The 23095-nt window shown below is 43.4% G+C and overlaps 1 protein-coding gene across 3 annotated transcripts in view; it reads right to left on the bottom strand.

Annotated features, from left to right (window-relative positions):
• CSMD2 (CUB and Sushi multiple domains 2) overlaps positions 1-23095 on the bottom strand; it is a 909603-nt gene that overhangs the window by 37773 nt on the left and 848735 nt on the right. For all 3 annotated transcript variants that reach the window (XM_083173665.1, XM_083173666.1, XM_083173667.1), the window contains 7 exons: positions 20965-21078; positions 19852-20040; positions 16390-16536; positions 13472-13660; positions 4605-4790; positions 4310-4504; positions 333-506 (listed from right to left, as the gene is read on the bottom strand). In XM_083173665.1, coding sequence (XP_083029791.1) covers positions 333-506; positions 4310-4504; positions 4605-4790; positions 13472-13660; positions 16390-16536; positions 19852-20040; positions 20965-21078 — 1194 coding nt within the window. The remainder of the gene's footprint in view (positions 1-332; positions 507-4309; positions 4505-4604; positions 4791-13471; positions 13661-16389; positions 16537-19851; positions 20041-20964; positions 21079-23095) is intronic.

The following is a 23095-nucleotide window of genomic DNA, read 5'->3' as shown; positions in this document are numbered from 1 at the left end:
TTTTTAGATATAATTTACAGGAACAAATCACTAACTGCTAATATTTTGAACAGGTGGCAATTATGGGTTCCCATTAAGGAGAAGGACTCATATTGTTTACGCTGAATTGGGGTATCCAGGTACAGTACATTACAGTATGTACAATGCCAAACTCAACAGATAGTAAAGCAGGAGAATCTTCAAATGAAAAAATGGAAACATAATTATGCAGTTCATCAATACAAAAAAACATGAGAGGCTACAGATGGTAAACATGATGTACTGTCAGTACCCAGATTTCATGCACTAGGTGCAGAACCACATGACTGAGTCTGTCATCTGCACACACTTACCCAAGCACTTGACCTCCTGCCCGCTCCACAACCCATTTGCCATACACTCCCGCACTCGGGACCCCACAAGAGTATAGCCGCTGTTACAGGCAAAGATGGCAGTTGCCCCGTATTGGGTCAACATCCCAATTTTATTCCCGTTAGCTGGGATTGGTAAATCTCCACAGGAGATAACTGAAAGAAATTCAACAAGAACAGAATTAGTGTCATTTTAAGGACCACAAACACATACAAATGCCATACTTTAATAAAGGAAGCTACAAACAGGGCTGTAACTAGGTGTGTGCCAGCGGTGGCTTGCGCACAGCGCATCTGCCCTGTAGGCATACCGCTGGCACACACCTAGTCTTCCCACTCTCTTGGCCACTGCCAGTGACAGCATGTCCCCTCCGCACTGCACTGGGCTCCCCAGTCACGGCGCTGCCCAGGGGCTGATCCAGGAGAAAATTACAGGGGGGGCACCATGATAGAAGAGAGTTTGGGAGGGGGAGGGAAGTGTTAGTGGTGCCAATGTACATGCTAAGAGAGCGGCGCGAGAGAGGAGAGCAGAGAGAGTGTGGGAATGGGACTAAAAATTGGCCCTTGCATTTAAAGTACATAGACATACCTTGTAAAGGTCCATGCGTCAAAGGGGGTGTGGCCACTCAAAAGGGGCGTGTTTTTGAGTGTACCACACCAATGCTACCACACCAACTTCTACACATTATGCAACAAAATATAAGACCCCGTTATACTTGCCCCTTACACAAGATGCCAAATGAAATGAGCCAAAATTCACATGGATTGAGCCAAAATTCACATATTGCCACATGGATTGTGCCAAAATTCACATAATGCCACATGTATTGATACAAAATTAACATCATGTTACACGGATTGAGCCAAAAATCACATAATGCCACACAGATTGAGCCAAAATTAACATAATGCTACAAGGATTGAGCCAAAATTCACAATATGCTTCATAAACAGGGACATTGCGCACCAAAGGTGCGCATTAAAAATGTACACCATAATGCCCATTACATGTTAAGCCACACACCATAATGTCCATTACCTATTATGCCAAACCCCATAATGCTTATTAAAAATCATGCTACATAAGTGCTGCTTACCTACATTCTCATTACCAGGGGTTTCATGCTCATTGCCAGGGGTTCCGTGCTCGTTGCCATGTGGGATTACATGCTCATTGCCAAGGGAAATACATGCTCATGGTAACTGGGGGAATGCCAGCCGCCAGGCAAAAGTGACAGCCATTGACAGCCGGGCAGAGAACGGGAGGCTACCCTGCTATATTCAGAGCACTGCAGGTCCCGGCTATTTGAAATAATACCCCTTTCACACCAGAAAATGCAAGGCCTTACCCAGGAATATAGTCCCAGGATCATACAGGGACATTCCCGGGATGGCCCCTTTTACACCAGCCTAGTCCCTGCATTTCCTGGTGTGAGGGGGAGGTAAACATGCCCCCCTTTTAACCGGCTATATCTTCGGAACCAACTGACCCTTTTACATGTATCATTTTGAAGAACTTTTGAGTGGGCTTCAAATGATTTTGGTACCATGAAACGGGACCTTTTGGTTGCAGAGAAATCTGCCCTCAAAGAACACGAACAGTCATGAAATTACATTTCAGAAATAAAAAAATTGATTTACCCCGCAATATCTCTGGAACCATATGGACCAGCCTGGTATGAGATTGAAGGCCCAGCGATTTTGGTTCAAATGAGATCAACCTTTTGTGATGCTGGGAGGACAGGACTGGCCACCGTCAGAACTGGGTGGAGGTCGGAATTAGAGGGTACCATGTAATCCTATGGGGAAAATGTTCCAGGTTTGCCTGGCGATATCTCCGGTTCCCGGAGGGCTAACGACATGGGTCCCGGTGCCGCCCCCCCCCTCCAAATACACCCATGACACTGCCTGCCGAGCAGAGTATAGGACACAGAGGGGGAGATTCTCTAAGAATCTCCGCCCCCTTCGCCGCCCATCGCATTTATAATTATCGCATATGTTGTAACATATGCGATAATTATAGCAAAGGACAGCTCTTGCGTTAAGAGCTGTCCTTTGCGGTGAGAGTCGCCGGGTCCCAGCAGGTCCCGGCGGCTCCCCCCTCCCTCACACACCCGGCGCTGCTGCTGCGCCGGGCTCTCCTCCTCCCTGCACCCGGAAGAGGATCAGTGCAGGGAGGAGGTCACAGGTCCGGGCAGCACTGCGCCGTGCTGCCCGGACACAGGTGAGGGGGCGATGCGGGGCGGCGGAGGTCCGTGCGGGGCGGCGGAGGGTTGCGGTAGAAGCCCATTGGCTTCTATGGGGCATCGCCAGATTTTTCTGGCGATGCCCCCCGCCGCGGTAACCCGGCGAGGGATGCTTACAGCATCCCAAAATGCGGTAAAGACCCCGATAACGGGGTTTTTACCGCATTTTTAGCTTAGAGAATCTCCCCCAGAGGGAGAGCACTGTTCTGATACTGATTGGTGCTCCCCTTCTTTGTCCTAGACTTGTCGCTCTTATCAGCAGGTGGCGCTGTGACTGTTTAAGGAGGACGCCGGCTGGGTAGCACAGTGTGGCTCGGAGGGGACATTTCTGGTTTGTAAATATATAAGAACAATGGGTTACTTATGGCAGTGTTTGCATCTTTTTCAATCTGAATCTGCAAAGGCCAAAATACTAGAGTACAGTATATCTAATTTGCATTGTTTACAGTGCACATTAGTACAGCATGTCCATTCAAGTGTGATGGGCTCTTGTGATTACAGCAGATTACATATGGATGACCGGCAGTGGGGATGCCAGCAGTCAGAATACTGAAGTAGGCATCTCGATGGAAGGGTCAGGCAAGAATACTTACCTTCACCCTCCTAACCCTAACCCTTCCTGCTAGTGCTTATCCATAACCCCTGTAACCCACCATTTAAACCTAATCCCCCTTTCTAAGTGCCTAATCCTCCCAACCCCAGCATAACCCAACCTTCACCAATCCACCCACCAGCCTAAAGGTGGCCATACATCAGAAAGATATTGTACCCAATCGTACAATCTCAATTGATTGTAAGATGGATTGTATGCAGATTGTGTGCACATCTTATGTACACAATCATACAATCAATCAGCAGATGGATTGTATGACTGATTGTATGATGGATTGTATGCAGATTGTATGCACATCTTGTGTACACAATCATGCAGCAGATGGATTGTATGACTGATTGTATGATGGATTGTGTGTAGATTGTGTGTCCAAAAACCACCAAGGACTGCCGGGGATTTCAAGGGAAATTGTACACAATCATGAGCGCAATCGATCTTAAGATCGATCTTTCTGATGTATGGCCAGCTTTACAGTAAGCCCAACCCCTATAGTGCCTACATCCTACCCCCCCGCCCCCCCCTTAACTAATGCAACCGCTCCCCGCATACTTACATTCAGGATGCCGGCAGTTAGGATTATAGTGCATCACAATCAATATTGGTATTCCAGCGCTGATCTACTGCTGGTAGTCTAGATGCTAGTGTCGGTATTGTGACTGCCAGCATCTTATTTCCTGGGAAGCTGAACACATCCCATTATGCCTCCTAGTGCTGATAATAATCTGTGTAACATGCAGCCTGTTTTAATCGATTGAGGTTTCTGCATGGAATGCTTCTTTTAAATTATATTTTAAGAAATGTTAATTATTGTTCTTACCGGTCACACCATTATATACTTTTCTATAAATTGTTATTGTAATACTAATAACACATCGATCACCCAGTTTTATGGGTGTCTAGTATAAACCAGCAATATGACAACTCATTTCCATTTTTAAATAATATCTAAGCATCAAGTAGTTATGTAATAGCTTTGATATAATTTGTATTTTTAATATTATACTTACAACTGAAAACAACATGAAATAATCATTATTTTCAGTTACACAACATCCTATTGCAAAATTCTCATTGGTAGAGTTTATATCACTGGTACTCACTGTTGCAAGTTGGCAATGACTCCCCCACACTCCATGTTCCATTGGCCTGGCAGTGAATTATGCGGGATCCTATGTAGTAATAGCCAGGATCGCAGATTAACATAAGCTCAGCTCCATATTGATACTGTGTTTTCTGGATGAGACGCCAGCGACCGTGTTCTGTGTTTATATTGTTGATTTCAGGACACGTGACCGCTGGGAAACAGAAGGCAAATTGTGAGATGAGGACCAGCAGAAAACAACCTGCTTCTGTCACCATAGCAGCATTCTGGCTGGATGCTGGTCACATACTCACCGACACATTGTGGGGGGTTGTTTCCATTGCTCCAGTGTCCAGAGGGTAGACACTCTGCAGCAGCATCGTCGGGATTCAGGAGCTGGTGTCCCTCATTGCAATCATACAAGGCTTTGGTGCCCACAGTATACTCCTTTCCAAACACTGCCCCATTTTTGGGAGCAGCAGGTACACCACAAAACATTGCTAAACAGAGAAGAAAAGGTACTAAATGATCTTGCTGTTGTCTTCATTAAATGGCACATTACAATGATTTGCAATTAATGTAATTTTCCTTCTCTTACTTAAAACATATTTGATGGCACCAAATCCTGCGGTTTTCTGCGATGCTGATACTTATTCTGGTGTCCTCTGCTGATGCAGCTATGTGTATGTACCCTGTACTAGTCCTCTACTGTATTCAACTGTAAGTCACTGTTTTGCTAATTTATTTACGTACTCTGTAATTGGGCACAGCGGATCCGTTGTGGCGCCATATAAGGATAATAATAATAAATGAAAACCTGTGTTCAACTGTGGAGGGTAATTTACAGTAAAAATGGCATTTGACTGTGCCCACATCTTTGCATCTATCTTGGAGGCAAATGCTTTGCAAGCTAGTAGCTGTGTAGTTTCACTTGCTGCCAATAGATGGCAGTGTTTCGTGGCCTACTATATACATAAGAGTATACTGACAGGAGCAGTAAGTTCCTTGCCCGGGTGCTCGCTTGGGGATTATGAACCCCCAAGTATGTAACCAATGAATACAAGTGTCACTCCGGGTCTTAGTGCAAAAAACAAACTTTACGGTTTGGTCAACGTCGTTTCGGGACAAGACACATACACAGCAAAGTTTGGCTCAGCACTCAGAAAGAAATGCAGTTTCATAAATTCAGCTAGCCGGGTGCCCTCCCTTGGTGTACGCAGGTATAGAGGAGTAGCTACGACGGCACTCACGGTCTTCAAGCAATACAACCACTCAGTGTATCTGAAGTTCCAATGTTTTGGTTTAGAATCACAGCCTGATGAAAGTTATAATAAACCGAGATGTTGATACTTTAGATACCCTGAGTCGTTGTATTGCTTTAAGACTGTGAGTGCCCTCGCACCTACTTCTCTCTCTCTCTCTCTCTCTCTCTCTCTCTCTCTCTCTATACTATATATGGACTTAAATGTAATTTAATCTTGATGTGTTTTCACTATTTTCTTCTCTTTACCCTTGTTTTTTCGGTTACAGTTATGACTACACTAAAATGTCATGTTCTTTTATATGTAACTGGAAACAACCTTGAGTGTTAGGAAGGTGCGCTCTGCATCTGTCCCCATGGAAACCACAGAAGCAGCAGCCCCTTAGGCTGTGTGGTCCCCTGCGCTTGCCATCCTCCTTTGTAGTCCTGATGGAGTGCAATTAGATATAAATATAGTGTATATATATATATATATATATATTATATAGTATAGTATATAGTAATGTACTGTATATAGTAGTGTGTGTGCGAGAGAGAGAGACACACAAATCATGCTGCCTGCTGACAGGAAACTAGCGCTAAAACCTACTGTCCTGCCTCCAGGGGCAGATTAAGGTCTGTGGGGGCCCTGCACAACAAAATTGTGGGGGCCCCCACAGACCCCCCCCCCCAACAGACACAATTACCCCCCCCCCTCCCAGGGGAGGTTGGTACCTGGGAAGTGCAGGGGGTCCCTGCAGCGGTCTGAGCAGTCAGCGCCATGGTCCCTGCAGTGCATGGGAAGTTAGCGCCGTGGTCCCTGCAGTGTATGGTAAGTTAGTGGCAGTGACCCTGGCACTCACCACCCAGACCGCTGCAGGAACCCCCTGCCTGACTGTGCTACGCCAGCCCGTCTGCGCTCCTCGATCAGACTGCCTAAGCGCGGAAGCAGTGCTGGTGTGGGGGCCCCTTATGTGTGGGGGGCCCCGGGAGGACCGCCCCTGTTGCCACGTGCTTAATCCGCCACTGCCTGCATCACTGACCCACAAATTCAAGTACTGCCACAGAGACCTCCATCCATCTGCTGCAGGATAATGATAAGTACTTGCACCATACACCTGAATATCTGTACATCTGTGTATACCTGCCTGTGATGTTATACTGTACATGCTATATTCTGCATACCTGCAAATTAACACTTTCAGCACCTGTTAACTCTGTGCTCATTACTATTAATAGACCTACATTCCTGGTTAAGTTTCCAAAAAGTGTGTCGTCTAACAACACCACATGCACTGCACCGCTATATGCTCTGCCAATCATGGTGTCTGTGATCTTCATTATGCAGGTGCTGGGACCCGGCAGGCAGCAGCAATAGCAAGGGCTCTTTTCCTCCAGCAGCAGCCCCCCTACTCAACCTATTTAGAAGCCACTGCTACCCAACTGTATATAGTTTCTAAAAAGTTAGACTTATTGCAAATAAAAGTAAAGATACCAGAGACTGTCGGAATGATTCGGATGTGACTGACGTGACTATGTCTCTGTGTACAGCGTTACTGAGAAAGGCTGCTAATGCTGCAGCAGCTGTCCTTAGTACAAGGGCACCCATAGGCTGTGTTTCTAATCCGCCACTTATAAAACTTATGAGCAGTCCTACGGTTGCTCAGAATGTCTGTCAGAACTAAGATGCCGGAGCCAGTGAAACTGCATTGTAACACTTAGTCGCTGGCCGCATTATACCCACAAAACAATTGTGACAAGCCAACCCCTCCTTACCTTCCACAGATGCTCTCTGTCTGTCAATGGCTCTGTGTTCATTAAGCAATTTCACAAAAGTACATATGTATGTATGTATGTATGTATGTATGTATGTATGTATGTATGTATGTATGTATGTAATATTGTAAGAATTACATGTCTGTCTTTTATTGTTACACATTTCCCAGCTGGTTACTTTAAAGTTTCCATCCAAATGCCGGTCTCTGATTTTCCCAAAATTAACTATGTAGCAAAAGGTGAACTGAGTGCATATACATCTCAGATAGGGCGACACTCAATTATTGTTTCAAAGTGTGGCAGCTCCTCCAGGCCTGGCCTGGTAACAAGAAGGCACGCAGCTCATGGAGGCAGTTAATTTAGCGGCTGGACAGGGGAAGGGGGACACCTCATGCCTCCAGTTGAAATGATAATTATGACAGTGGCAGGTTGGCTGAGAGGGAAGCTGAGGGATATCTTAGTCTAGACTGCAGAGTGTGTTGAATTCCAATGCATTATGACAGGAGCAAGCACTATACGTACTAAAGCCACCTTAAGAAAACTGTTAGGTGGTAACAATCTTACCAAGTAGTGCAGTGAATTAAAAAACAAGGCTGCAATCTATTGTCCAGAAACATTATCTCCAGAATATTCCAAAACCAATAAGAAAATGACTGCTTGTATTTGGTGATTTTGTCACATATGTTCTCACCACCTGTTTCTACCTGCAGATACTCTGTGAAGCTCTTATAAACAATTATGTAGATGACCATAATGGGCAGTGTGGGCAGAGATGACTAATTGCTAAACAGTGGCAGATTAATCCTATGGGCGGCAGAACTGCAGCCCCCCTCCCTCCCATAGGTACAATCCGCCAGTGTCAATGACGCCAGATGCAGTACTTGAATTCACTGGCTTCACTGTGGCTGGCAGTGACTTCCTGTTTGAAGTCCTACCTGTCAGTCACAAACACAGAAGGCAGTTCCATTGGGAGATGTTCCCTCCCTCCAGGACTGTCAGTCTGGGCTATGGTAAGTGAAGAGCTTGCTTCTTGCAGGAAGCCACTCCCTGCCTTATGGCATAGCCCAATTCTATAGGATGCAGTCTGTGCCGTCTATAGAAACCAGAAGTTTGCACATGTACAGTTGCACTGTGGCGACTGTGCATGCACCGGTCCCAACATCTGCTGGATCCATCGTCCCCGGACCCGGGGCTGATGGCTGTCTAATCTTCGGCATGGGTATAGCAGCAGCCCCCCTTCAGTAGGAGCAGTCATTGTTTCTAAATGTTCTTACCATCCTTGCATACTGTCAACACCGCTGGGTCGACAGGTGGGAAGGTCGACAGGTGTCTAGGTCGACATAGGACAAGGTTGACATGGGTTTAGGTCGACATAGCATTAGGTCGACATGGGTTAGGTCAATAGGTCGGAAGGTCGACATGGGTTAGGTCGGAAGGTCGACATGTTTTTTTACTGTTTTTTTGAACCGACATGTGCCGAAAGGGCGGTATTTCATGCCCTACCATCCACTAGGGTGAGGTGGGAGAATAAAATAGTGTGCCGAGCGCAATGCCCAAAGCATTGTGAGTGAAACAAGCGATGGGAGGGGCTGCGGTTGACTTCCAACTGTGTCCACGTGGACTGTGTCGACATTCGGGGAAAAAAAACAGTAAAAAAAACACATGTCGACCTGTCAACCTAACCCATGTCGACCTAAACCCATGTCGACATTGTCCTATGATGACCTAGACACCTGTCGACCTTCCCACCTGTCGACCCAACGGTGTCGACATAATGACTGTCGACCTAAGTGTGGTCGATAAAATGATCCACACCCCTTTGTGTCTGTGTAATCCATCTAACGTGTGGGGTTTTCAGAAATAGTTGCTCTAATGCATGAACATCGGCATAGTGTGTGGATTACAAGTGACTCTGGCCATTAAGCTGGTCTAATTACTAAAATGTAATGAAAGTATAACCTAAATGGTCTGGATTACAATTGTTTCTGTCTTAAATCAATGGTGAATTCACTGACAATCTATACTTTAAATAGTAGTTTAATTACCTTTATGTTGAAGAAAGCTGACAGCAGTATTCTAGCACAGTTTTGTCTTTAGTTTGTGGGTCAGCATAGATTTATGTCTACTGTACAGTATATTATAAATGCAAATGATCTATACTATTACCAACATCTCTTGTTTTTCATTACTCGCTCATAACAAGAGTCCCATTAAATGGTTTTTTTTTTAACAACGAGCAATTTATGTTTATTTGAAATTAAAATATGTATGCTAATAATTCATCAGTACATCATTATATATTGGGGCAGTACGGATGGTGTAATGGTTAGCATTACTGCCTCACAGCGCTGAGGTCATGGGTTCGATCCCCACCATGGCTCTAACTGGGGCTCGAACTGAGTTTGTATAATCTCCCCGTACTTGCGTGGGTTTTCTCCGGGTACTCCAGTTTCCTCACACATTCCAAAAATATACTGGGAGGCTAGTTGGCTCCCAACAAAATTAATCCTAAAATGTCTGTGTGCGTGTACATGTGGTAGGGAATATAGATTGTAAGCTCCTCTGGGGCAGGGACTGATGTGAATGTTTATATATATATATATATATATATATATATATATATATATATTTATTAAACTGTTAATAAACAAATAAATAAATAAATATACACTAAGAACTTTATTGCATTTTCTGCATAAGGGTAATAGGTTGCAACCAGACCTTATATAGTAAGCAGTTGCCAAGGTGCTAATGGTAGGGGCTCCTAACACTGGATGAGTGACACAAAGGAGAAGTTGTTCTGTCTTCTTACATACTGTCTGTATGACCTGCTGTTCCACCATGGATTTTAATGGGCTGGGCTTACAGTATATATGATATCACAGCATCGTGTCACACACAGGGGCACTTCTGGAGAGGAGGAGGACTGTGTGTAGACTCAGCCTGGGCCCCCTTTTCTCTATCTGGCAGAACTGTAGATTATGAGCACTAGGGTCACGAGAGGACTCTAGCGAAGTCCTAGAATCTACTGTGCATGTGCAGGTCTCTGGGAAAATGGCACGGCGGCAGTGGCGGAACTACCGTGGGTGCAGGGGGTGCAGCTGCTATGGGGCCCGGGGCTGGGGGGGCCCCATGGACAGAAAGCACTCCCCTGCACCGTGACTGATTTTTTTATTTTTCATAAAAGCGATGGCGCAGCGCGGGACACGGCCGCCTGTATTGCCACTGCCTGCTGCCGGGCGGGGGGATGGGGGGGGGCGCGCCGGGCGGATAAGCTCAGCTGAGCGGAGAGTGCCGGGGAAGTCAGAACTGTATGTGACCCAGTGACTGTGCCTAGCCTATGGCCAGCCGCCAGGTCAGCTCTGATGAGGCAGCTCATTAAGCAGCCGGCAGCAGGGAAAAGCAGGAGGGGCAGAGGTGGGCTGAGCACAGGTGATCCGTCCCCTGGGCAGATATAATTAAAGGGGGAAGCAGCAGCACAGTTACACTACCTCCATATACGCACGCAGTCTTCAGGGAGGTTTCCAAGAATCAGCAGTTTCTGGAAGCCTGGGCAGGTCACTGTAGGGGGCGCTGTAGCGCACAGCTCCTCTGCTGGGAAGTGCCACGCCGCCCGGAAAGTGGGCTCCTGACACCATGCTGCTGCATCTGCCGCCTCCTCTCTACCAACTACAGTATCCTCCCGACTACACTACTGTCTCCTCCCACTCACAGGCTACATGATATGAGAGCCCCTGCAGAGCCACTGCCTGGCGCAACCTCATTCAGGATAACTCACGATCACTGCTCACCTGGGTACCTTACATTCAGATGCTAATGTTATACTTCTCTTTGTCTCCATGTCTCTTCTCTTTATGTATCTCACTCTGTTTCTATTTCTCCCTGTCACTGTTTCTATGTTTTTATCTATCTTTCTTTCTGTACCCCATCTCTCTCTCCAAGCCCCTCTCTCTCCATGCCACCCTTTCTCCATAAACCAACTCTCTGTGCTCTTCTCCCTCTCTACATGCTTCCCTCTCTCCATGCCTCCATCTCTCTCCCTCTCTCCCTGTTTGCCTTATGTATGAATATAAGAATGAATATATATATATACAGAACAGGGGTCCCAGGGAACTTGTGTGGCAATGCAGTAGTACTCTGGTGCCATTCTGCCTCGTAGGAGAGATATATATATATATATATATATATATATATTATAGAAAAGCAAAGGCAGCACTAAAATGGTTGTGCCCTTTTCGATTTTTGTCCCTGCATGGGTCGCTGTGGACTGCTATGCACAGCCATGTATACCAGCTGGGTGTTGAAGGGGGCAGTCCACTCTGGGGTCAAGTCTCTAATGTGTTTAATTTAACTTATTACAATATAAAAAAAAAAAAAAACCATGCTGCATAAAATAGGCTGGTGAAGGACAGTAGGCACACAAAGGGCTGTTGAGAGAGAGACCCGATGTCCACCGATGTCGGTATTCCCATGCAGGTGTTGTGGGTGTATACTTGTATATGCATGTGGGTGTATATTTGTATATACAGTATGTATATACTTTATTGTAAGCAATATAGGATCCTGGTGTATGTGCCCTAGACCCTAACTTCTTCCATCATTTATATTTTTCTTATTCTGATGAAATAATGGTGGGATTATCTGGTAGGGCACCAACAAAAATTTTGCCTAGGGCATCCAAATAGTTAGGGCCGGCTCTGTGTTACCAACTGCCTGAGCCTGGAGTGTGAGCACCCTGATGTGGCCAAGTTAACACAAAAAGATGAATGGATCGGTTAGGGCAGTGTTTAATATACTGGGCTTGTGCTTGCATTTTGTGGGACACATGTGTGTGTGTAGTATATATAGTGTGGCATGTGTGTGTGTGTGTGTGTGTGTGTGTAGTGTATATATAGTGTGGGATATATGTGTGTGTGCAGTATATATAGTGTGTGAGTGTGTGTGTGTGTCAGTATATATAGTGTGTTAGTGTGTGTACAGTATATAAAGTGTGTGTCTCGCTTAAGGGGTAATGGACATGGGGGGGCCCCATTGTAAATTTTGCTATGGGGCCCACAAACTTCTGGTTACGCCCCTGCACGGCGGTCAACTCTCCAGTGATTTTCTTACTGTTAATATGGAATGACAATAGCTGTCGTTGTCAAATCGGGACTTCATAAATAAATATTGAAAAAAATAGGTTCAGTGTATGCGGTGTGAGCCCTTCTGTACCCCAGGGGGCTGATGTGCTGCAACCATTATAAATACAGCACTGTCCTCTCTGTGAGGTACAAGAGATGCTGCAGTCATATCCCAACTTCTCAGGAATTAAATGTAGGAGTGAGGGTGTAATGCATGACGCAGGTAGGCAAAATGAGGTGAGCATCAGTTCTGAGGTGCTCTCTAGGGTGCCCACCAAATTGGGGCTGGATTTAGTTGAACCATACCTAAAATCTGGTACATAGGACCAAATATAATAGTGAGTGAGAATCAAAAAGTTAGAGATTTTGGGAGAGTTTACCCATTCTTTTTTTAAAGCGGCAATCATTTACACTGAAGAAAACAGGTTGATTTTGCCATGTAATTTATTGCTGCTTTCAAAAAAATGGGAAAAATTCTCCCAAAATCTCTCACTCTCACATTCTATTAGATTTGGCTCATAATGTTGGTTTCTCAGTCATTCGCCATTTTTATTAAGATCGCAGACAGGCGACCTCCAATAGATGCTGCTGTGCGCATATTTGTGCACAACACAGAATCGACCCTCCTTTGTTAATACATAAATATGTTGCATTTATTTATGTCACTATTTTCTGGTAATTAAACATATGTGAGTTCTACCTCTTGTAACTTATCTCCACATTTTCCACGTTGCATACTTGTAATCAATTTATGCAAATGTATTCCACTACTTCTAATGTAGGGTCAGGCTTGTTTAACTCTAATGAATTCATGCAACACAATTAAAACTGTATGCCGACATGAACAGATGTTCTTTTGAAATAATGACAATTTAATAGTAGCCAAATTCTGCTAACATACCTAACATAGCCTAGCAAATAAACAAGTCTGTATTACCGTTGTGCTATTAAATTTAACTACATTTGACACAAGCATTTAGATATTTATAGATTAGATTCAGCAATGATACGTGTAGTGTATTAGGCGTGTTTACCGCATACATACCCTGGCATAGTGGCACCTCTGAATTCCAGTCATAATAGCCTTGAGGACGACGTAGGCATGTGGCGGAGTTAATTCCAATGAGCCTGTAGCCAGGATTGCATGTGAACCGTACAACCCCTCCAGGAGGACTGATAACCGGGCCTAGTATGGAGCCATGGAGAGGAGGACGTGGGAGACTGCAGTATGCAGCTAATGAGACACACAAAGGAAACTGGGTAAATTAGGATTAACATGACACCATATAATCCAGTGTGGCAACATTTTGCACTTCTTAATTATTTTATCATTTGAATTAATATAAACAATCACATTGCAGCTTCTCAAAGCTTGGAGAGATACTACTGTGAGAGATAAAGTAGTAGCTAAACAGCTCTTACCTTACATTTTAGAGGCTGTGTTTGAAAGCTGATTGGTTGGTACTTTGGGCATGAAGTACCAAGCAACTGCGGTATATCCTGCAACACCTCCCAAAGACACTAATCACATACTGTATGTACTAATACTTAGTATCACAAAGGGCAGCTCTTGCGATAAGAGCTTCCCTATGCAGAGGGGGTGAGGGGTTCCCCGCGGCTCTCCCCTCCTGCTCAGATGGTTGCAGGGACAACTGGGCTCCTCCTCCACCCTACACTCGGAAAGGGGATGTTCTGGTGCAAAGGAGGAGGAGGTCGCTGGTGCGGGCAGCACAGCAGGAGGCTGCTCGGACATGAGGTGAGGGGGGCAGCGAGGGCAGTGCGGGATTGCAGGAATTTTTAGCGCATTTTCAGTTTAGTACATCCCGCATTTTATCTCTCACAATTTTATCTCTCTCCAAGCTTTGATAAATACCACTGTCATTGATGCTAGATATAATTAAACTAATAAAAAAGTAGCAGAAAAACCTGTGTGAAATGTAATAGGGTGAGAGAATTGGTAATACAATACATCTCCAGTTTTTTTATTTTAAAGTGGCAATCATTTACACTTCAAAATCAAACTGGTTTTGCAGTGTAAATGATTGCTGCTTTAAAAAACTTGAGATTTATTACCAAATCTCTCACTTTCTGATTCTCTCATCCTATTACATTTCACCCGCTATCTTTTATGTGGGCCACCACACTACAGTTTCCAGAATACTTATATTCTGCTGATTAGACTGCTCTGACAACCTCATAATAAGAAGTAACTTTCTCGTAGGCTGTGGCATCAGAGAAAGAAGAGCAAGCGTGTCACCAATTATAGCAAACACCACAGATACTACAGTATAAGAAACTTCCACAGCTAACATCGGAACTCATCACTGCTAGCAAAAACACTATTCTATATTATGGGTTTCCTTTTGTTTTAATGACAGTAAACAATGTTTGATCAGAAGAGTGTGGCATTGCAACATAAACCAAGTCATTTTTAGAGAAAAAGAAGAAATGTAATCTCAAATAGTAAACATGAACTATAGCCAAAAGTAGACAAGTGCCAATAACACAGACAATATCAGGACAATTGTCATGCATTAGATTGACAGGGTCAAAAGGTCGACATGAAAAAGGTTGACACATGATTGACACAAGTGTTTTGGTGGGTTTTCCCATATTTTCAACTGTTGCTTGATTTCCACGTGGACTACTAATGGAAATAGTAGCCTGTGGCAATCACACGTTAACATTTGCACTAATTGTGGGCACATACAGTATTATGAAATGATATCCAAAAAAAAACAAAAGCAAAAAACAATTGTGTTGACCAGTTTTATGTTGATCTTTTGACCCTGTCGCCTTTTTTCTACTGTCTATTTTTCTATGTTGATCTATTGACTGCCTATCTAATTAGTGTAGTCTTTGCATATCACACTAAATAAAGACAAAGGGGGGAATTTACTAAAATGTGTATTCTACTTTACATGTGATGTTGCTATGGGCAACCAATCAGAATCTACTTTTTATTTATTTAGAACCCTCTTGAAGATAGTAGAGAGGATCTGATTGGTTGCCCAAAGCAACATCACATGTGAAGTAGAATTCACATCTTAGTATATTTCCCCCAATATGTAATAATATATAGCATAAATAAGCAATAACAGATTATAAAGAGACCACATTTATTTCTGATTCAAATAACATTATTTTACCAGTGCCTCACACACACACACACACACACACACACACACACACACACACACACACGGCATAGTAAGTATATAAATGTGTACAGCAGGTAAGCATATGTAATACACGTAAGAGTCAGTCCTTCTAACGTTACACTCGTGGTACTGTAACTTCTATGCAATATGACATTGTGTAAACAGAACAGCACACATGGGAATGACAAAACATGCACAGCAGTGAATTGAGCTTTTTCATGGGTTTTGCTAAATAAGTTATTATAGTGCTAATTATCCTGATGTGAGGCATTTAATATACATATTGCTCATTTTACTGAATTTCTACTGTATTCTGTTAGTGCTATCGAATATCTTTCTGCCACAATGGGGAATACAGATTTCCAGGAAATGATTTTGTCATTACTTGTTACTATGGGGTTTATTCTAGTTCATTCTTTCTGACAAAATCCTTCTTAGATGGACAAAACCATGTGCACTGCAGGGGGGCAGATGTAACATGTGCAGAGAGAATTATATTTGGGTGAGTTATTTTGTTTCTGTGCAGGGAAAATACTGACTGCTTTATTTTACACTGCAATATAGATCTCACTTTGAAGAAAAACCCCACCCAAATCTAATTCTCTCTGCACAAGTTACATCTGCCCCAGCCGCAGTGCACATGGTTTTGTCCATCTAAGAAGTATTTTGTCAGAAAGAATGAACTAGAATAACCCCCTATGTTGTGATTCAATATTGGATATTGTCTCCACTATTCCCTAACACACTTTTCTAGTTATAGCGGTGAGTCACCCATTACCCATGAACAATGTATTATTCTCACCTGAATAGCGTATCTTGAACCCCTTCCTACTATATGCGTGATCAGACATCCAACGTAGAAGCACTCTGTTTCCTGTACTGGTGAAGGTCATGGGTGAAGAATAGTTGCCACTCAAGGAAGTAAGTGATGGACTTTGTCCAGATGGACCTGCAGTAAGAAAGCTCAAACAATGTATTCTACTAAATGTACACTGCAATTCTCAGGCTTAGAAACTCTTTGGATAACAGTACTCAGGGTATAACAATGACATAGAAAGAATTTCTGGAAACCATACAGTAGTTTGGATTGTCATGGTCATGTATGATAAATACTGTAGATTCTAAGGGGGGTATTCAATCATGGGCCACGGTTGTTGAGCTGGCCCGACAGCCGTGACCCTGTCCCGCTGTCTGCTTGACCGAGAAAAAGTAGACTGGGATTCAATGTCCCGCCTGCAGTGGGATGAGAAGGGGGCGTGGCCAAGAGCTGCAGCATGGAGCTCGTCACTTCCAGGACGTTTTCGGCAGATTGAGCCCGACTGCTTGTGAAGTCGGGCTCGTTCTGCAGAGATCCCCGGTTCAATGCTGTAGGGGAAGACAGCATTGATTAGTGCCCCTCTGCCATCTCCCCTGTCGGGAGATGGCTGCGGGTGATTGAATACCCCCTTCTAACCCTGTGGCCGCACACCGCCTTCCCCACCCGGCGGCCCCCCAGCCAGCCATGCACAATATACAATGCAAGCTGCAGAGCGCCGAGCCTAGGACACAGAGGGGTTCTGCGTTCCGAGGCTGCACTGTGCAGTGTGCGCTCCCGAGGAGATGTGACGCCGAGGAGAGGCACTGCCGTAGCTAGGTAAATAATGGTACTGGGGGGGCGGATTGAAGGTCAGTCCTGGGCCCCGCAATTCCTTGTGGCGACCCTGAAGAGGGCCCTGCAGCAAACTTGCAATATAGGGAATGGGAACTTGATGCAGGAATGAGTTTTACATATTGCAGTCTGGTCCAGCAGATTGCAGAGATGGGCAGTAACATCCAGTCACACAGCAATGTCGGCCTGGGATCAATTGGTTGTGTGAGTGTTAACACAAAACATTCTGTATGGAAAGTTATATTTGAGCTATGTAAATGGTAAGTGACTCTCTCGACCACCTAAGAGTTTATTTACTAACACTGATGCACACAGTAGATGCAAAATTTGCACTGGTTCCCAGCAGTAGCTTTCATCTCAGGACATTCACACCAATGTTAATGGAAGCTCAACACTTTCAAAATATAAATGATATCTTCTTTACATCTATTTTTTTACACTCAATCAGCTCGATGCCCACCGCCCAGGGGCATCGAGGACAGCACCAGGCTTCAGTCTGGTCAGGTAAGTCCTGGAGGGGGGGACCCCTTTATTGGGGGGGGTCCCTACTCCCCCAGGGCCCCTGGCCAGGCTGACCGGTCAGGGGGTTAATGCTTTGGCTGGGGGAACATGTATAAAAAGTCTCCCCCCGGCTGTGGCATTACCCTGCTGGCTGGTTTGGCCTGGGGCTGGTTCTTAAAATACGGGGGACCCCTACTCATTTTGTCCCCGTATTTTAGGAACCAGCCCCGGACCTGAAGCTGGTTGTTAAAAATCGGGGAACCCCTATTTGTCGGGTTCCCTGATTTTTAATTACCGGCCCGGCTCTTTCAGCCTGGTGCTGGTTACAGCTGTGGGGGGGACCCCACGCTGTTTTTTTTTATTTATTTTACCATTTTTTAATCACTAAAGCCTGCACGGATCTGACTGATCCATGCAGGCCTCTGCCAAATACGACAGGGAAATAAGGTGTATTTTCCTGCCGTATATTCGTGGCAGTTTCACGCCAATTAGCAGCCGTATTTTCAATACGGCTGCTTAGTAAATCAAGAACCACCATTCTTTTGAATGGTGATTCCTGTCGTATTCCTGTCGTATTCTATCGATGGTGTAGACATTCGTATTTGTAAATACAAATACGAATGTCCCATCATTAAAAATAGTAAATGCAAAAAATACGTATAAACCCCAAAAAATTGTATTTTCGTATGAAAATACGATTTTTTTCCACTATTTTTTTTGGTAAAATTTCCCCCTCAGTATGTTGTTACCTGGTATAATCCTTCACTGACTGTCCCCACTGCAATATATACTCATTTACCTCACCATCTCCAAAGGACTGTATATAACCTGGTGTCCAACTCCTTGCAGGCCCAGTTTGGGATTAATAAGCAGACGCAGTCCTAGCATGCAAAGCTCAATATCCCACATTTCTTGTAAGCATCCTTTATAACAGTAATGGCTAACCTTGACACTCAAGCTGTTGTTGAACTACACATCCCAGTATTCCCTGCTACAGTTTTACTATTTGGCCATGCTAAAACTGATGCTGGGCTTGCTGGGATGTGTAGTTCAACAACAGCTTAAGTGTCAAGGATAGCCATCACTGGGTTATAATGTAATAATCATCCTTTGAAGGATAACTAAAGCTGTGAGAATTTGCAACAGGGGGATTCCCAGTTAGTCAGTAGGTGACAAATGACTGCTAGGGTGATGTGGCAAATGGGTTTGGATTGATATTCAGTTATGCCTGTGGCCCGGGTCTAGGGGCAGCAAGTAGTGTTTTGGAGAGAACCCTTTCCAACATCAGTTCAAGGCATCAGGAAACGTTGTGCCTTTTCAATGTAGGACATACTGTAATACTTTTTATATAGAAGCTTATAAATGCTCTTGACTTACACTTACAGATATATGTTATTGCTCTATGTTGATTCGTTCTCCAGCATCTGTATCTGCAGAAGACTGAATGAGGCCTCATAGCCCTTCTATAAACGTATGGTAGCTCACATCAATCTAGATAGGCACGGATGAACTGTATAACTCTGGCCATATTTGGCAGAACACCAATCTAGGCCCGCAGTACCTTTCTTTTATACCATTTATGATAAAACATTTTAAATACTCTAACTTACAGGGCAAGCCGAATTTCTGCTTTATCTAATTTATGTAACCTAATTCCGCAGTATTCTCCCAATTCAACATTAGGATCATCTGGTTACTTTCTCTTGTTGCCTTCAGGACATATTTAGAGCTGCTACAATTGATTACTACAAGTTGATTACAATTGATAAAGTAGCTATGATATAGCATAGCTAGACTATACTAAATTAATATTATTATAATTATTACTATTCTGTACATATGGAGCCGCCATTATTCATAGCATCGGCATGCCAAGCATTCTGTCTCAGCACGCCTTTCGCTTAATCAAGGACGCTTGAGCGCCTCACATGCTCACGCGTCCATTGTGGTGAATTGTGCCCCATGAGTGGCTCCATCTGTTTGTTAATGTACTCCAGTACATGCTATATATTAAGATATATGAAATCTAAGTAACATACTGTAACATTCTCATTCTGAATCTCAATTACAACAATGATGGAAGCGATGCTTAAAATTCCATTAAATATATCTCACCATCAAATATGTCAAACTCATCATATTGCTTCTCGCTGAGAAAGTACTCCACAGTAAGGGTTACGTTGTACCCAGCCTCAACTTTAATGAGCCAGGAACATGTCTGGAACTGAGGATAGGTACCAGGATAACTTTGGCTCAGAATTACTCCAGTGGAATCAGTTAGGATCTCAATAGCCGGACAAAGTACTAAGGAATAAACAGAGATCAACACAGCTGTAAAATAAATATAGTTGTACAATACTGCTTAAAAGATTTATCAGTTATTGAGGTAGCTAATGACATAGATTACCATTCAAAGGCAATAATTCAACGTAGTTTCCAATGTTTGGGAAACTATGCATGTGCAGGATCTGTGCAGAACAGATCCTGTGACTGCATCACTATAATGCAAACACCTGTATGATTGACCGGCAGATATCAGGCGGCATCCAGAACACAGTTTGTTAGGTCTTGCAATGCCCCTTGCAACTGGAAGCCTAAGTAAGGTCATACTTACTAGGGCTGCAGTTGCAGAGGAATGTTGTGACTAATTGTTGTGAAGTTCCTCTAGAACTGTGATCGCAGTTTTAAGCAATAACAAATGCAGACAGTAGGTGGTATACACTTCCTTTTGTATTTGCATTGCTATGGATTGCACATGCTAAGCTGCATACAACATGTAACTAATCAATGGACGAGGGCCCAAAGCCATAGCATTTACAGCTATAAGTTGCTAGTCCAGTGGTTCCCAAGCTGTGTGCCTAGGCACACTGAGGTGCCGCGAGGCTCTTCCAGGGGTGCCTCAGGTTGGTGGTCCAGGACCAATACAAATGATTTACTGTTAAAGTTATAGGCAAAACAAGTGCTAGTGGCAGCCAATCATAACACAATCAGAAGTACAAATGTACACCACCCCATAACTAAACCTAAGGATGAAAGTAAAAGCACCATTTACTAAATGTAATAATTTATTGCAAATTTAACAAATTATTTTATCCTAGGGGTGCCGTAAAAAAAAAATTGAAATGTTAGGGTGCCTTTATTCAAGAAAGTTTGGGAACCACTGCGCTAGTCCAAAATTTAGGGAAACTGTCAAAGAGTATGAGGTGGAGATGTGTTAGAAGATATTACCATCACAGGATGGGGGAGGTTCCTCAAACTGTAAGCGGTTTCCAAGTTGACAGATCAAGATTTCAGGCCCCACCAAGGTGAATCCTGGGAGACATTTGTAGCGCACTATGTCACCTGGGAACATTGCAATTAAAGGGGAAAATTTAAGTTTTGTCAATAAGCAAATGTTATACAGTATAAGAAGTATACCAGAAAATATTAACAAAAAAAAACGTAACAATTGTTAACAATGTTAAATTGAACTATTATGGGGTGGCAAGATACTGAAAGCACAAATTGAACTAACTCTTGCTAAATTGCGACAGAATTGCATATGGATCACCAATCGTTATCCACTTTAAAATCCATACGTGATTTGGGAATTCTCTTACTAGCAGTCAAGTATAAAATGAGTCCACTAATGGTGGACAGCTTTATTTTGAGACTGCAGTTTAGATGTGACACGTCATTATACATTTATATTAATTAGAAAAAAAAATATCATCTTTGTCATTAATAAAAAATATAATTTTATTATAATAAAAAAGAGAAATATGTACAAAAAAGTAAATATACGCTGTGAATATTCATTAATGCTAAACTGAAATTCTGCAATATCACACACGAAGATCGCTGGGTGTGAAAATGACAGCTATGCCCGGTAATTAACCTATGGAAATTAATAGGCCATTATCAGGCATATTGATAAATGTGGCTGGCCTACGTTTGCAATCATCTTTTAACTGCATTAATAGGTCACGGTAATGGCAAGAGCGATTTGGCTGCATGGTCTTAGTACTGAATAGCTGTATTTCATGTTATTTGACCACTCAGAGCTGAGCGACAGGATATGTATCTGCATGAATGGCCACCTTACTATGTACTACACCGTCACTCCTGACACCAGTAGGGGCTTGTTTCTCATTAATTATGTGTCGTTACATAATAGTAAAATGCTACTTTCTGCGTGTTTAAATGTCAGGCCCTTTGCTAGTAGGGGCTTGCTGGGGCTGCTTATTATTCCAAAAAATTCTAAAACTTTTTTTTTAGTGTATCTGCAGGAACCAATGCCATCTCAGATGTCATTTGTTCCCAGAGCCCTGTTTTTTCCTATGGGAAGGAGATCTGGGATTGCGATTGTGAATCCCTCCTCCACCTCCATTCTGAGTGGCCTATGGCCATGTACTTGTGTTATTGATTACTGGGACACCTGTTTTCCAGAGCAGCTGCCCCCACACCAGAGCAACAATGAATTGCTCCAGTAGTTAACTGATCGGGGGTGCATACCAGAATGACTGTGGTGACTAACACAGTAAGGAAATGGAGAGTGGCATGGTGATGGCCAGGAAGTGAATAAGAAAATTGTCTCTAGCACCCCTAAGATTGTGCCTCCAGAGATAAAGGTATTACTTTACCTCATGGGGACTATTTATCAAGGTAGTTTTTGTACCAATAGCCTCACGCAGAATATTTTAGGATAACTTCTACTGCAGATAGCAGATGTCATTATTTCCAAAGCAGACTATTACCTGACCTCTATGTACAAACAACAAAGAGCAAAAACTTATTTTATGCCTATGGAGGCATATTCACATTAAAGGGATTTTACAAACAAAAGAAAATGGTTAAAGAGTCCTATATCTGCTTATTATAATAATCTGCTGTAGATGCATGTGGAGATTGAATTACAGAAAATGAAGCATCTAAATGAATGATTTCCATTGGGAAAAAACTGTGACTGTCCTGGGAAAACATGCAATAAGCCTAAACTTAATATGCTGAAGGCTATATAATGTAATACTTCTCATCAATTAAAAGATAGATTGTTCAAAACAAGATCTGTTCTAAATAATTGCTGTATAATATTTGAATCTAAGTATCTCTTGAGGCAAATCTTTAGCATTGCATATAACATTCTAGTATAAAGTAGCATTCTAAGTTTTTTTGCTGGGAATGTACATACTCACAAGTTAGAGTTCACCTACAGGCCCTTATTCTGTTTGAGTTGGACGACTCCGTGTTCAGTCGGACGGCCGATGTATTGTGTTTGCGCATGTGCAAAGGCGTTTCTGTGCATGTGCGAACGCCTCGCACGTCCGAACATGGCATGAATTCCGTGCAGAAAATGATCAGTTGGAACCATCCAAGCAGG

This window comes from Crinia signifera, chromosome 2 (genome assembly GCF_055691185.1).
Source record: "Crinia signifera chromosome 2, ASM5569118v1, whole genome shotgun sequence".
NCBI classification, from domain to species: domain Eukaryota; kingdom Metazoa; phylum Chordata; class Amphibia; order Anura; family Myobatrachidae; genus Crinia; species Crinia signifera.
The sequence above is the reverse complement of the archived record's forward strand: the minus strand, read 5'-3'. Positions and strand labels throughout refer to the sequence as shown.